The 15,612-nt window shown below is 31.3% G+C and overlaps 2 protein-coding genes across 2 annotated transcripts; one reads left to right on the top strand and one right to left on the bottom strand.

Annotated features, from left to right (window-relative positions):
• The first annotated feature begins 1,270 nt into the window (after window positions 1-1,270).
• On the top strand, window positions 1,271-5,338 carry LOC120078563 (NAC domain-containing protein 21/22-like). The gene is made up of 3 exons (XM_039032839.2): window positions 1,271-1,666; window positions 3,453-3,718; window positions 4,592-5,338. Exons 1-3 carry the CDS (start codon window positions 1,498-1,500, stop codon window positions 5,060-5,062), a joined length of 906 nt encoding a protein of 301 aa, XP_038888767.1. The 5' UTR covers window positions 1,271-1,497; the 3' UTR covers window positions 5,063-5,338.
• A 781-nt stretch (window positions 5,339-6,119) lies between these two features.
• SETH3 (Sugar isomerase (SIS) family protein) lies at window positions 6,120-8,989 on the bottom strand. The gene is made up of 3 exons (XM_039032838.2): window positions 8,110-8,989; window positions 6,638-6,861; window positions 6,120-6,418 (listed from the first exon to the last, which is right to left on the bottom strand). The coding sequence occupies exons 1-3, from the start codon at window positions 8,791-8,793 to the stop codon at window positions 6,262-6,264; spliced, it is 1,065 nt and encodes a 354-aa protein (XP_038888766.1). The 5' UTR covers window positions 8,794-8,989; the 3' UTR covers window positions 6,120-6,261.
• Between the last annotated feature and the right edge of the window lie 6,623 nt (window positions 8,990-15,612).

A 15,612-nucleotide genomic window follows, 5' to 3' on the forward strand; every position in this document is an offset into this window, starting at 1 on the left:
TAATTTGATTACATATGTACGGTGGATTTGTTAATGATTTTAACTTCTGTATTTTATGTAGACCTTTTTTTAACTCTTTGTACGTTTGTTACGTGCTTTTCAATAAACATATCTTTCTTAATATATATGCACATAACATGCTTATTTCTCGAGGATTACAATATTTACATATATGCTAGTTTGATTTCCTATGTAGATAAATTAAAATAATCTCTATGTTTATTAAAACTATCACATCATCTCCTAACTTATGTTGAGGTATTTGTTTTTAGAGTGTTATACCAAAATTACTTTAAGGATCATATAATTAGTATACTATCGGTTCAATAGAATCTTCTACCAAACTACAAGACTAGAAATTCAAAATTGTTAATTCCATTTTTAATTTAAAAACCTGATACATATTAAAATATAGGACCCTTTTCTTTTCTTTTCTTTTCTTTTTTTGAAATGTTCAGTCAAACTACAAACATTCACACCAAAGAATTAATAATTCTTGAACACATTTATGAATATATATATATATTTTTTTTTTTCAACCATGTACGAAGAAAAAGAATTCATCGTCCTAATCTCTTGATCGTATCCCTGTTAATCAGTTGATCTAAGGTTCGACTGACGATATTGTTATAAGAAAATCATTATCAATGTGGTAGCTTCACTTTAATCGTTGAATCGGAGGTAAAATTTAAAGTACTATTCCTCTCTCATAGTTAAAAAGCTTATAGCAGTTTATACTTCGTTTACGTGATTAGCACTAATTAAAACTTAAAAACCCTTGCTTTTCTCTAGCTTCAATGCTTTTCATTTGACTAAACATCCTCCAAATCTTTTTGAACTTTATTAATACATTCTGGAGCACGATGAATGTGCTATGAATGTACTAATCTGTCTAATTGTGCTCTTATTCAAAAAAAAAAAAAAAAAAAAAAAACCTTGAAATTATTATTATGTTACGTGGTATTCAAGTAAACTAATATTAAATTAGGGTTTGTAATACAAAAATTAACTGCCTAACCCAAATTATAATAATTGTAATTGGAAAAGGGTTGTTTTGGATGGTTTCCTTAATAAAACTTTTTTGACCTTTTGTACATATTTTTGATATGTCAATTATTATTATTTTTTTTAATTATTATTATTAATTATAATAACTTTATACTCATCATCCCTTGTACAAGTTTTCTTGCAACTTGGGATTTTCCTTGAAAAACTTTACCATTTTAACTAACTCCCTATGCATATAAGCATGGCCTGCCAAAAGCTTCTAGCAACTTATAGGAAAAAAAAATAAATAAGGTTTTGTCATCCCTAGCCCAACTATATATATGAATACAACCAAATCCTTATTCCTTATTACACAACCATTTCTTTTCCCAATCTAAGAAAATTAGATCCCTTTTTCTCTTAAATTTCCCTCTTATTATTCTCTTTTGAATTCAATACCCAGAATTTAATTTGCATTATTATTATTATTATTGAAAAATAATAATAATAATGGGGCTTAAAGATATTGGAGCCTCACTTCCACCAGGGTTTAGATTTTATCCAAGTGATGAAGAATTGGTTTGTCATTATCTTTATAAAAAGATTATGAATGAGCAAGTTCTTAAGGGTACTCTTGTGGAGATTGATTTGCATACATGTGAGCCATGGCAGCTTCCTGGTAGGTTCTTTTCATCTTTGGTAATTTCTTTTAATATAATGTTCAAAAACTTTACCTTAAAAAACTTATTGGGTTCAAAATAATGAATATATTCTTGGGATCAGCTATTTTTCACACCCTTGAAAAGAAAGAGATGATTTTGGAGGTTTTTTTGTTGGGGGGGGGGGGGGGGGGGGGGGGGGGGGGGGGGGGTGTGGGTGTTTAATAATTACTTTTTTAATCAACTTTTGATTTTCATTAATATGGTATAATGAGATTCCTTAAGTTCATGCACATGTATGTACCTTAATTAATATATAATCTAGGTTTGATTCATATTTATAAAAAAAAGCTGAACTTTTTTGCATGGTTGGTGAGAACTTGTACTTATAAGAAGAAGAAGAAGAAAAAAAAGAAAAAAAAAAAAACTTTTTGCTTTTCTGTAAAAATTGGAAAACATAAGAGCCTTCTGTTATACAAAGTTGGTTTTTAATATATATAACAGAAATCTGTGTGTTTTTGGTTCTATGTTTTTCTCTTTGGTGTGTCTTGTTCTTCTGTTTTTTTTTTTTTAATCTACACATATTTCAAAGCAACAAACCCCAATCTTAACTTTTTTTTTTTGTCTTTTGGTTCCTTAAGGAGACTTACGAGGAGGATCGGGCTTGGTCTTGTCCTCTTATCTCTAATATAAGAATGATGTTTAATTTCTTTCGTCCTCTCTCTCGGTCACATACAAACACAGATAGATTTCTATGAAAATGTTGTCTTTTTTTTTTTTTAAAAAAAAAATACTACATTCGAATCCTTTAAAAGAAGTATAGATTCTTTAACCATTGAGATATTTTTTTTAATCTAATAGTTAGACACTAAAAAGAGAGGGAAAATAAGCGATAAAATTGAGATTTTTTTTTTCCAAAATTGAAGAAGTATAGATTCTTTAATATTTTTTGGTACGAGCTATCCTCTAACTTTTTTGTACAAAACTTTGATCTTTCTTTTGACGAATGCATCACTTTAGACTTCAGGATGAGATGAGGATGTTAAGAAGGTGTCAACCTAGTTGAAATATCCGGATATATCTACCGATCGCACACACCTTAAATATCTTGTTTTAAAAAATTCAAGCAATATAATATAAGATTGGTGTGAGTCACAATCCCTTTTTTTTCCCATAGATACTTGAGGTATCTTGAGCTTGTAGAAGAAGCCTCTCATTAATTATTGTTATTCTCCAAAATCCCAATCATTTCATCTTTTGCATATTTATCATTCTTATTTGACTCCATTTCTTTAATTAGTTTTCTTTCTTCTACTTCTCTACACCAATTATATATCAAATCTTTCTTTTATGCAAAATATCTATTTTTTTCTTTTTTTTTTCCCAATCATATCATTATATTTCCAGTTTTTGGAATCACACATTTCCCTCTTTCATCCAATCCAATCTTGTTTTTGTTGTTTATATGATCACCAACTAATATAAATTATTACATTGTTAATTAACAAAAATACCTCAAGCATTTCTTTGGAACACATGGTGATTATTGTAATTTAATATGAATAAAAAGACTTTTTTTTATTAATTAATTGTTTGATTTATTGAGCAGCCAAACATACTAACAATCAATAATGTCAAATCATAGGTGTCATTTTCCTATTCTCTTTTCCCTCCCCCTAGCCTTAATTTCCTTTCTCTTACTAAATTATTCCCCACTTAAATAGAATGAGTTCAATCATATATGGTTAATGAAAACGATCAATTTAACTAATTGATTTTTTTTTCTTATTTTTTGGAATCATAAAGAGGTGGCGAAGTTGAATAGCAACGAGTGGTATTTCTTCAGCTTTAGAGATCGAAAATATGCGACGGGATTTCGTACCAATCGTGCAACAACATGTGGATATTGGAAAGCTACTGGGAAAGATCGGACGGTGGTCGATCCATCAACCGGGGAGATTGTAGGGATGAGAAAAACTTTGGTGTTTTATAGAAATAGAGCTCCAAATGGAATCAAAACTGGATGGATTATGCATGAATTTAGGCTTGAGGCTCCTCATAGGCCCCCAAAGGTTGAATTTTTCATCTTTTTTTTTTTTAACAAAACTAAAATTTTTAACTTAATTATCTATTTCTTTAGGTCATTTAGACACAAATGCCATGGTGTGAGCACATACACAATAAAAAATGGGTTGCTTTTTTTTTAATTTATTTTTAAATCCTTTAATTTGGAAATATTTATATTCATGTATGTGCCCTTAAAGGATAACAACACAAAAGTTGGTGTCCTTTTCCACTTTGGTCATATTCACTTACATAGAGAAGGAGAGAGAGATCTGAATTTAATGAATCTTTCTTGGTTTAGAAATAGTTATATTAACAGATAATATATATTTTTTTAAAAAAAAAATGTTTTTATTTAAAATTAGAAGATACTATTATTATAATGTGCTTTGTTTTGTTTTTGTAAAAGAGAAATTGAGAATCAAAATAATTATGAATGTTATTTATTTAAAGTAATGATAAAAAGAAAAGTGAATACAATTTGGAATTATCTCTCTTTTTTCTTCTTCTTCTATTTCCCCCCGTTTTTTCTCAGTTATAATTGTTTTTTATGCAATACATTTGCTGTTTTTGTGTTACATCCATTGACAAACAAAAATTTCATTACTTAGTCTTTATTTCTTAATATTGTCATTTTCTCTTCCTTCCAAGTTTCAAACTTTTTCCTTTTCTTTTTAATGTCAGAATGTTCAATTGTGTATTTCATTATAATGTAGTTAAGACTCCAAATATATTTAGTAATTAAATCTTAAATTTTCTTTTTTTTATTAATTATCATTTCTCTCTTTAAGAATTCTATTCAATTAGGACTTCTTCAATATTGTACTTTTATTATGCATGATTTAACAAGAACATGAACCAAAAACTTTATGTGGGTACAGGAAGATTGGGTTTTGTGTAGAGTGTTTCAAAAGGGGAAACAAGAAGAGTACAACACCAAATTGATCGACCAACATTTTACATTTGGAAACTTCGAGCGCGTTCCTTCTGTCGTCATCCGAGCCCCATCTCCCCCTCCAACTGACCCGAGCCAGACCACCGTGATGCCTTGCGGCTACAATGTCGATATCGATATCGCGTCATTATCGTCCTCAATAGCTCCCCACCAGATCAGCCATAGCCACACAGGCAACTGTTCTTTTCTCCATCTCCTTCAACTTCCTCAAGAGAAAAATGACGATAATAATAATAATAATCTCAAAACTGATCAACTTTTCTGCCCCAAAAACAATGAATCTGATTATGGGGTTTTGTGGGATATGGATTTAGAAGAACATACCTTTCAAGATGGTGTCGGATCGAACTTGGATCAAATGGCATTCGACGACAATAGCAGCTTGGTTTTCCTCTGAAAGTTTGTCTGCAAAGCAGATCATCATATCTGCTACATTGCACATTTCAATATAGGTTGTTTGTTGATATATAGTTTGTATATATTGTATGGTGTATTTGCATTTAGGAGAGCATTGGGACATTTAGTTGTGTGCTTTCAACACACTTAGATTTCATTTTTTTTCCTTTTAAATCTTTGTTCTTGTATAGAAAAGTAGTTAAATCTGTACTAAAGATATTTAGTTTAGGTGCATTGTTTGTGGATGTAATAAAATTGTGATTTTTGATACCACAAATATAGAGTTGGAGCATTGTTGTACATGTGATTACAAAGAGGAACTGTGTGACCCACAACCACAAAGCTTAAGGAGAAGCATTTGAATCATAATAATTCAAGGGGAAAAGAAAGAAAGAAAGGAAAAATAATGTGAAAAATTCCTAAGATCACTTTGCTTCTAGAGTTAGAAAGAACTATTCCTTCCTTGAATCCCCAAAAAGTCACTTAGCCTGTGCCAAGAATTCTTGTTTGAGTATCCTTTCTTATTACTGATGTTGTCGGGATGAGACGATATGGCATGATACAGTCATGTATACGAGTTTTTTCTCTTCAATTTGAGAATGTGAAACCTCTCTCAATAGTTTCCATTCGTTTATGAAGACCAATCGAGATCGTAAACGTGCCTTTTTCCTTTCCCAGATCGACTGGGCTGTAAGTTTTTACAGTTGGCAAGCCTAGAGATTTAGTTAAAGTGAGTACATGTTTAAAGACCATCTTATCCGCCCCACGATTCATATAATTTTGCAGTGGCCATACAATTTCTTTATTCATTTTCACTTCCCCCTCTTCCTTCGATTAGGTAGAATCAAACCTATTTTTCATTTGAGTATGTGTGTAGTAGGGGACTTTACGGTTGAATATATATATTTTTTGAGTTCAACAAGATTTGAGATCGAAGAATTTGAACTTCAAACCTCTTTGTCGAGGGAATATGTTAAAACCTCATGAGCATAGCTCGAGATTGAATATCTCATATGGTTTTTGAGAGGGATAATTCTTAGATGCCCTATCAAGACAGATTTAAGAATATAAAATGATTTATCCTCTACATTTCAAGTCTTCTTACATTTGTGTAGTCACTACAAAAGTTCTACAGTAATACAAAGAATCGAACAATAATAGAAACCTCTAAAACAGACAAAGAAGTGTGCCATATGCCAATCAAAGTCCTGCAGAAACTAGGCCATGTAATGTGACAATGCCAATCAAGATATTTTCCTGATTAATAACAGGCAGAAATTGCACAGGAGATGGGGGTGCTTCCATCTTTTTCATCGCATCAACCGCCATTGCCTCGGGATCGATTGTTCTTGGTTTCCTGTCATATGGTTTACCATCACAATCAATCTCTCAAGTCTCAACTAGATCAGATTCTGATCACATTGGCATTTTCTAATTTCCTTCAAATATATAAAAGCAAAAAGAAATTGCATCCTCTGTACCAGTATATATGGTTTCTACCCAGATGGTATAAGTTCAACAAATAGCAAAATCTTCTATTAAGCAACTAAAATCAGTGGGAATTACAGATTCATACCTGTTACACATTTCCCCTACAGTGAGCTTGAAGATGGCTTCACCACTAGCTTTGAGAGTGCGCCTCAAATCACCGTCCGTAAATGTCCCAATCAGGTGATATTCGTCATCCATGACAAGTAGGCATCCACATCCTTTGCTCGTAAGCTCAACCAATTGATCCATTATTAGATCTCCTTCTTTGCAGACAGGAAGCTCATTCTGCTTCTTCATCACATCTTTTACCTACACCCAGTTAAAACCACATACCAACATTTGTCAAATTCTGTAGTGTTGACTATGACTCAAGAACATCTCTTTTTGGATCACTTTCTGTAATACGATATAGTTCCCAAATTATGGTGAAGCACAACAAATCGACTTAGTTCCACTAGATCTTCATAACCAAGAGCTTTTTTTTTTTAAAAAAAAAAAGAGAGCTACTTTCATAAAGAACAATAAAAAAACAAACACAGGTCAATGTATCCAACGGAGTCTCGAACAAATAGCAAAACCGACTGTTTTTGCTGTCTTCCCATTTCCCAACTTTGAGAAGAAAAACATCATGGCAGACAATGGAGTGATTTACACTATTTTCTTTCGACAATCAAGATTTCAATAAACAGAAGGAGGATTCAGCAGTATAAAAGGCATAAATTGGGCTATAAAAGAAGAAATCACGATAAACTAACAATCAAAACCCAAACATGTCCCTCAAAACCAAAAATTTGCTGCAAAATGTAGTGCGAACGGTCAAAGATCGAACAAGATCAAAGAAATACCCCTCAAATTCCACCCCCCAAGTAGGCTGGCAGAAACCGACGAGGTTAAAAGAATGACCAAATAATGAGGAAACTGGGTGAGAGGGGAAAAAAAGAGACAAAATAAGAGTTCGCTACTTATTTTAATCAATGATCTGCTCCTTGTTCTATCATTTGGCCTATAGAGAGTAAATGAGAAGACTAGAAAATTTATAGTTACAACGGAATGTTTACTAGTCGATCTGCCAAGAAACACCATTCTGTTTCTGACTTCCAGGTAGATGATTCTAGGTCACAGTTTTTGGTACAACCAAAGCTTATTCCTAGAACCTGAATGAAATATGGTTCAAATAGACATTACCAGCAACTTGAATAAAACGTCTGGTTATTCTACCAAATATGAGAAAGTTGAAGGAGAACTAACTTTTACCTCAGATAACAATGCAACCTACTGTTCAATTAAGATACTAAAAAAACCAGCCCAACAAAAAGAAAGCTCTCAAGAGCAAACAACAGAAAAGAGCTCCAATCAAGAAAAATCAAAGACAAACCAGATCATAATTATAAAAAGGGCCTAGTGACACTAAATCTAGCTAACTCCCAAACGGTGCCACACTACCTTTCAACCTATCTGAAGATCCTATTATTATGCCAAAATTTCCCTAAGAAAATCTCAATCGACATAAAGAAAAGCAGCTGAAAATGAAGTGAGTCAAGCAAAAGCAGAAGTAACCTTGAAAATGAGGCTCTTCCCAATCCTCCCAGCAGGATGATTGGTAGCATATTCCTCTTTGGTCAAATTCCGCGCACCCATAAGAGCAATAGCCACAGTATCACCAAAAACCATCTGAATCGCAGTGGAGGTAACTGGGGCCAAATCAAAAGGGCATAATTCACGTTCAAGAGGCAAATGCACATTCATATCACAAACCCCAGCAAGCACATTGCCTTCAACAGAGGTCACAGCGATGAGAAACGCACCCTTAGCCCTAGCACAAGGAACAAGACGAAGAAGCTCTTCCGTGTTACCAGATTTGCTAAACATCACAAGAACATCGCCGGAATTCAAAATGCCAATATCCCCATGAAGCGCATCGAGAGGGGAAAGAAAAGCGGAACGAATGCCAAGGGAAACTAGGGTTTGTGAGATCTTGCGGGCGACGAAACCGGATTTGCCGACGCCGGAGAAGAAGATGGTACCAGGGGAACTGAGAAGGGTAACGGTGAATTTGAGAGTCTGGGAGAGATCGAGATTGTGGAAGAAGAAATTGAGGTGATTTTGTTGGGATTTGAAGAGATTGAGGAGTGTAGATTCGTCGATAAGGGTTTGATTTGGATTTGGATTTGGATTTGTGGGTTTTTCTAGCAATGGTGAGAAGGAAACGGAAATGTCTGAAGATGGAGGGAGAGACCCCATTAGAGCAGTGGATTGAGAAATCAAATGGAAACAGAGAAGAAACAGAGAATGGGTTTTGGTTAGTTCATCATATTGAAGGAAAATGGAGGAGAGAAAGGCAGGTAATTTCGGTTGGTTTACGCGGTAAGAGGAAGAAACTCTGTCATCAACATGGGTTACAGCTGCCTTCTGTCGGTGGGTTATGCCCTCTTTCCAATGATATAAAAGAAATATTAAATTAATGTCAATATGAGTATAGCTCAATCGAATTTGATAGATTGATCAAAAATTGCAAAATTTGTTATTATCTCTATTGGTGAGATATGCAATTTCTTTATATTATTGGAAAGATGGTAAATCTCGTTCCGTTCTCTTTTTTTTTTTTTTTTTTTGCCTCTCTTGGCTTTTTCCTATAGCTCCCTCTCCTGTTCTTCTTCCTCGGAATGAAGAAAACAATAATTATGAGTAGAGTTATTTCTTCTTCCTTCAACAACATACAATGTGAGATATTTTTTCAACTATAGAATCAACCTAATGCAAAGGGACCGAGAGGGAAAATTCGTGAGAGTTATGTGCAAAAGAAGTGTGAAAATGAACAAGAACTAGAGCGAGTTAGAGGAAAAAATCCTTAACGAGAGAGAGCAAGAAAACATATTAGAAAAATGCTAAGTGAAGCTAACAAGAGGTTAGAAAACTTTAACCTTAAATTTTTAGTCATCAATACAAGAATTCTAAAAGTTGGTGGTTTGATTATCCAACCTCGTAATTATTGAACTAAAAAAAGGTTAACTTAGTTTATTGGACTATGTGTTTGATCCATATATGTTAGTAGATAACACATTATTTATGTTCATTCTAAAAGATGGTTTAGTTCTCCTTCTGTCGTTGAACTAAAAAAAGGTCATTTTGAATTTGATTTTTGTGGGTTTGATTTAGTTTTATGGTCGCTTTAAACTAGCATCCAAAGATGTTCTTGATATTAATATTAGATGCTTTACTATGTAGTTCATTACATTTCTTTGTGAAAAAATAAACTTATTACATGGTAGGAAATTGCCAATTTTGGGAGAAATTTAAGGAAATGGCCAATTTTAGGAGAAATTTAACTAAACTATTGAGATGAAATTGAAAATTTAAAAGACATTGAAATCAAATTGAAGTCAAAACACAAATCATAAAAAATAAAAGAAAAAAATTATCTTTTTGGTCCTTAGTCTGTCTAATTTCTATTTAGTCTTTAGGTTTCAAAATGTTACACATTTAATTCTTAAGTTTTGAGTTTGGTTTCAATTTAGTCCATAAGTTTCAAAATGTTACGATTTTATTTTTGAGATTTGAGTTTTGATTCAATTTGGTCCCTATATTTCAAGGTTTTACATTTCTAACCTTAGTTTTTCATTGAATTCTCATTTTCAATCATTGACGTCAATATATTTTAATTAATTTAAAATAATCATGAAGCGAAAGTTTGAATTCAATTTTAAAAGTGATGAAAAATAATGAAACTTGATTAATTATACTTCTTTTAAATTTATTGAGATACATTAACAATACAAACGAAAAATTAGTATTGAGTGAAAAATCGAGGTTAAACATGTAAATCTTGAAATTTAGAGACCAAATTGAAACAAAACTCAAATGCCTGGATAAAATTGTAACATTTTGAAATCTAAGGACTAGATTGAAACCAAATTTAAAATTTAATGACTAAATGTGCAATATTTTAAAACCTAAGGACCCAATAGAAACTAAACTCAAAACTTAAGGCATTTTTTTCAAAATAAAATGTTATCTTTTTAAGCTCGGTGAATGAGATCAAATACATTTTCGATCTAAGAATATCTTTATTTTATATACATATAAGTATACATATGTATATATATATATAACTCTATAAATAATGGAATAATATATAATAGACTATGATTATCATTTGTTATTATTATTTTTCACACAAATTTGGGATGACTAGATGCAATATTAATAGTCAATATAAACATAACTCACCTAATTTAAGTATGTGTTTTCAATAAAAAGAAAATCAAAAGTTGGAATGATTCACCTTCACTTATTAAAGGAAAAAAATGAAAATTATTTAGCATTTAGCAAATCTAATTAAATTTTCCTTTCAATTTTCCACATTGTTTGTTGGATTTTCAATGCTTTCACATGTAATATTCAAATAGTCACATCAATCCAAATACACAATAATTAAGAATTGCACGTGATATTGGTATTTTGCATTTCCATTTGTAGATTGAATTTATTGGTAACTAGTTTCAACTTTTCATTTTCTTTTTTAATTTTAAAAATTGATCGTTTCTAATAGAGAAATTTGAATTTGAACTTTAGTACTCAAACAAAAGAATATATAGAAATCTTAATAGTTGGACTAGTTTCAAATTACTTGTAATTAGACTCTTTTTAACTTCTTTAGATAAAATATTTTAGGCAAGTTACCATGAAAACATTCCCTATTTATGCATCCTCTACAACCTATATGCTATGTATATTTAAATCAAATCAATCTAGTCTAATTTAGTTTTGAGTACATTGTATTATTAGTTTTTTTTTCTTCTTTGAACTCAACAACATATGAAAGTATTTTACGTATTAATAAGTTGAGCTATATGTTTAGGCTATTATTCAATTACTAGTTTGAGTATAAAAGGAACAAAAAAATGATAAAAAATGATAAATATTAGTTCAAGATATTCGATTTTCAAGTTTGTATTTGAAAGACCAGTGAATCTTAAAAAATCTGTTTAATAAATTCCTGAACCTTCAATTTTGTATCTAATACGTCTCACATATTTCAAAATATTAAAATCAATTGATGTATTAAATAAAAAAAATTAAGGACTCTAAACTTTTCTTGTAATAGTTTGGTAAACTTAAAAAAATGGTTTTCTACACTAATACCCTAATTAAATATGTCAAATTACAAGAATGACTTTAAATCTACCATTTTTTTTTATAAATAGCCTAATATATAACAATGTTACATAAGAATCAAGTCTAGAAGCCCATAATATCCCCATTAATTTCTAACATTTCTATTAAAAAAATTCACAAATATGGAAATCATGAGCCTTAAATAGTTTTTCTAAAATTTTTAAAACCCATCACAAAAAGAAATTTCCATTTCCATTAAATTAAGAGATTTTATGTCATACCTTCTCCTAGATTACCTTCTTAGCCTAAAAGGACATGTGATGATAGCAGTTATCGACCATCTCGTTGGTATTTACTGCTAATTTACATTTAAACCCTTCTCTAGAACCCTGATATGCATTTATGACTTGATAACGACAATATTCACAACCTCAGAGCTTAACATACTAAACGTACTGAATAGATTAATCAAACATTTAAAAACAAGGTGAGTTACTAGCCCAGTGAGTGACTTAATAAAAACATAAATCTCATACTTAAACTGAAAGCTAGAAAACAAAATACTGGAACTAAAAACATGCCAAGCAAACGTGTACATAAAACTTTTAAAACTATTGTATCTGAAAACATAGCTGAACTGATTCCCGATTGAGAGAGAACCCTTTTGTTCAATCTCTCAACGTCAGATATCCTTGTTTAAGAGAGAACCCTTCTCAAACATAAGCCTAGATTAGGGTGAGAACCTTTTTGTTCAACACCTTTCAGCCAATGCTAGGAAAGAACCATCGTGGTTCAATCCTACTGAACTGACTAATTGTCATACGTGCACGTAGAGCAAACTGGATCTTGACGTTAAGGATCATAACTAAAGCAGGGTACCACTGCTTATTACTGAACTTGAATTATTCGGATATCTTCTCTAAGTACTTCAGTATCATAATCATAACATAACTGAAACCAGGTAATACAGCTCAGATACCCTCTCCTTGTACTTCAGTATTGAGCTGAAAATACCTTATAGGGAAACATTTTCATAAAATAAGTTTACTGAAAAATTGATCTCATAAAACATAGTTTTCATAAGAATATCATTTGTTAACGCATGCTCAATAATATTAAGAGCACATATGCTTTAAAACATAATACAAATACGTAACTTAAACATGTCATAGAATCTTCTTTTGAGAAATACCATGGTTCAACCATTGTACCAAAGCATATTTCATAAACTTTGTAACTAGCATGCATTTATAAACTTTAGGGAAATGCATTGCTTGGAACTTCTTGTAAAATAACAAGCATAAAAGTAACTGTTAATAAAGTATGGATTATTAAATATTTATAAACCATTTATAAATAATTTATAGTCACTCACAGGTCCTTCAAGTTTGCTTCTTTAAGGTTTGATAGGCTTCTCCAATGGGCGTTGAACCTACACGTATAAGCATACCACTCAGTGTTTACATTAGCCTTTCTTTTAGGCCTACTCAATAAATCAAGCTCACATGCCAAACCATCACATTGTGTCTCCTACCATTCACTTTGAGGGTCGGACACTTAGTCAATTTGGAGGGCTTGGGTACCAAAAGAATGCACCCTTTGATCGTCCACACTCCCCACACTTAAAAACATTTTGGAGCATCAAACTCCAGATTCAATTTCAACAATTCATAACTAAATTTCCAGAACTCATCTCAAGGAACTTCCTTCTACAAACTTGCTTAGAATCAAGTAGAAACATTACCTTAAAATTTCAGCTCAAAATTCCCCGTCGTTTTATCTGGAGATTTAAACTTTCATCATTGGCCCCAATTCAAGCAATTGTCTGCTTGTTCAACAATTTCCAATTCAAACTTCAAAAATATATAACTCGATTTCCAGGCCTCATCTTCAAAAGTTTCATTCTACAAAGTTGTTTATAATTGAGTTAAAAATATTGTGATTCATCTTGGTACTTTAATTCTTCAATGATGGACTAGATTCACCCGAGAAACAAATCCTTCGTCCTTATTTTTCTCCTCCGACCTTATTCCGGAGATTTTTCCCTCCAGCAACACAGCCACAGAAAGTAGACACACAGAACTTTCGAATGCCACTAGAATTACACAAATAGCCCGAGTAATCTGTCCAAACCGTTCAAATGAAGTTGGCCTTTCTTACTATGCTACCGCCAAACTACTTACATGAAATCTCCTTGGGCCACTTAGCCCACTAATGAAGATTAATGGCTGAGATTTGATTATGCCACTTTCTTCCCACTCCATTCACAGCACACTTCAATATTAAATCTCATAGGATATAAGCATGGCCTCCTCTTGGTTTCCCATACTTAGCCAAAATTTGACCATTTTTTCCTACATAGCCATCCGAGAGCTCTCTTGCTCTTTAGTTTGCTTTCTTCCTCCATCACTCCTAACCAAAACATAATCTCATTACAACTCGTTGGAAGACATCACATAACTTACACTTGCTTACTTAAGGTAATTTAGGGTTCGGGTTTTACATTTTATTTCTTCCCTAATTTGTCTTACCAATTTTTTTTCTTACAAATTTGGAATTTTGACTTAAAATTCAAAATCTCCAAATTCGGTAGATTGCATTTAATACATAGCTATAGTGCCAAATCTTTGTTTTCATCAACATTTCATTTTTTTTATATATACCAGGTTTATTTCAAATATATATGACGTTATTTCAAATATATACAATGTTTATTTCAAATATGTTTAATAATTATAGATTTAAGGTTGTTATATAATATATTAGACTATAATTTTAGTCACATTTCTATTAAGATATATATTCCACTTACTTTGTCACATCTATCCATGTATATTTAGTCATTTCTGCAAATATTGCCTCATATTAGATGATAATAATGATAGGACAAATTGCAAAATCCATCGTTAAAATATGGTCATTGTTGCAATTTTCATGTAAATTGAAGAAGTTCCATAGAAATTGAATAATTTTAGGAATATAACTACCGGAATATATTCCTAAGATTTAGGAATATATAACATATTCGCAAATGAATAAAATAAGAAACAATTAAATAAAAAATACACATTAATGATGATATATTTTGTAATTAATGATTAGTAAAAATAAAAAATTCTCTAAGTAATAAATATTTAATTAATTTTGATTTTCTTTAATACTTTAACTATAAAATAATACAAAAATTAAATAAGAGAGAGAATGTACTACAAGGTTAAATTAGAAATCTAGTTATGAAATATTGTTTAAGTTTAGGATATTTATAAAATATCATTACTGAAGTAGGTTGACTGTTTAAATCTTTCTATAAAAATATCGAATATGTCAAGGACTACTAGACACATGGTAGCAACTCGTCTTTTCAATATTTACTAACACGATGTTACCACTTGCTTGCTAACCTTAGGTAAACATTTTAACATTTTGCTCTAATAAAAATAAAATCATCTAATATGTCAAATAAACTTAATAAAATTCCACTAAGACAACTCAAAACAATTGTTTGGGCTCCTCAATTTATCCTCCATTGTTTAAAACCACGCAAAATTAATTTTCTCCTCAATTGTTTTAAGCTAAATCCAAAATCCAAAAACTAAAGGAAATTAAAGTCCAGCAATTTAAGATAATTAGGCCAATTTATCCGAAACTCTTGATATTACATTCTTTCCACCTTTAGAACTTTCATCCTCGAAATTTCAAATCTTGAAAAAGCTTTTGAAACTTAATTCTCACCTTATCCTTTTGTTTTGGGATTGTTTCATTAATTTGTGAATAAGTATTTCAAACTTTAGTTGCCCATAAAGATCTATACCTTCTCTCCACTTTAATAACATCTCCAAATTTCCAAAGCAAAGTTAGTTCAAGTCAAACCAAAATGTTCGTATACATCCAACTCTTAACTTAGAAAGTCAAACCAAATTTAGTCTTTCATCCCAAGATATGAAT

The sequence above is a fragment of the Benincasa hispida genome, chromosome 5, assembly GCF_027475165.1.
Source record: "Benincasa hispida cultivar pf3 chromosome 5, pf3_genome.v1.1, whole genome shotgun sequence".
NCBI classification, from domain to species: Eukaryota; Viridiplantae; Streptophyta; class Magnoliopsida; order Cucurbitales; family Cucurbitaceae; genus Benincasa; species Benincasa hispida.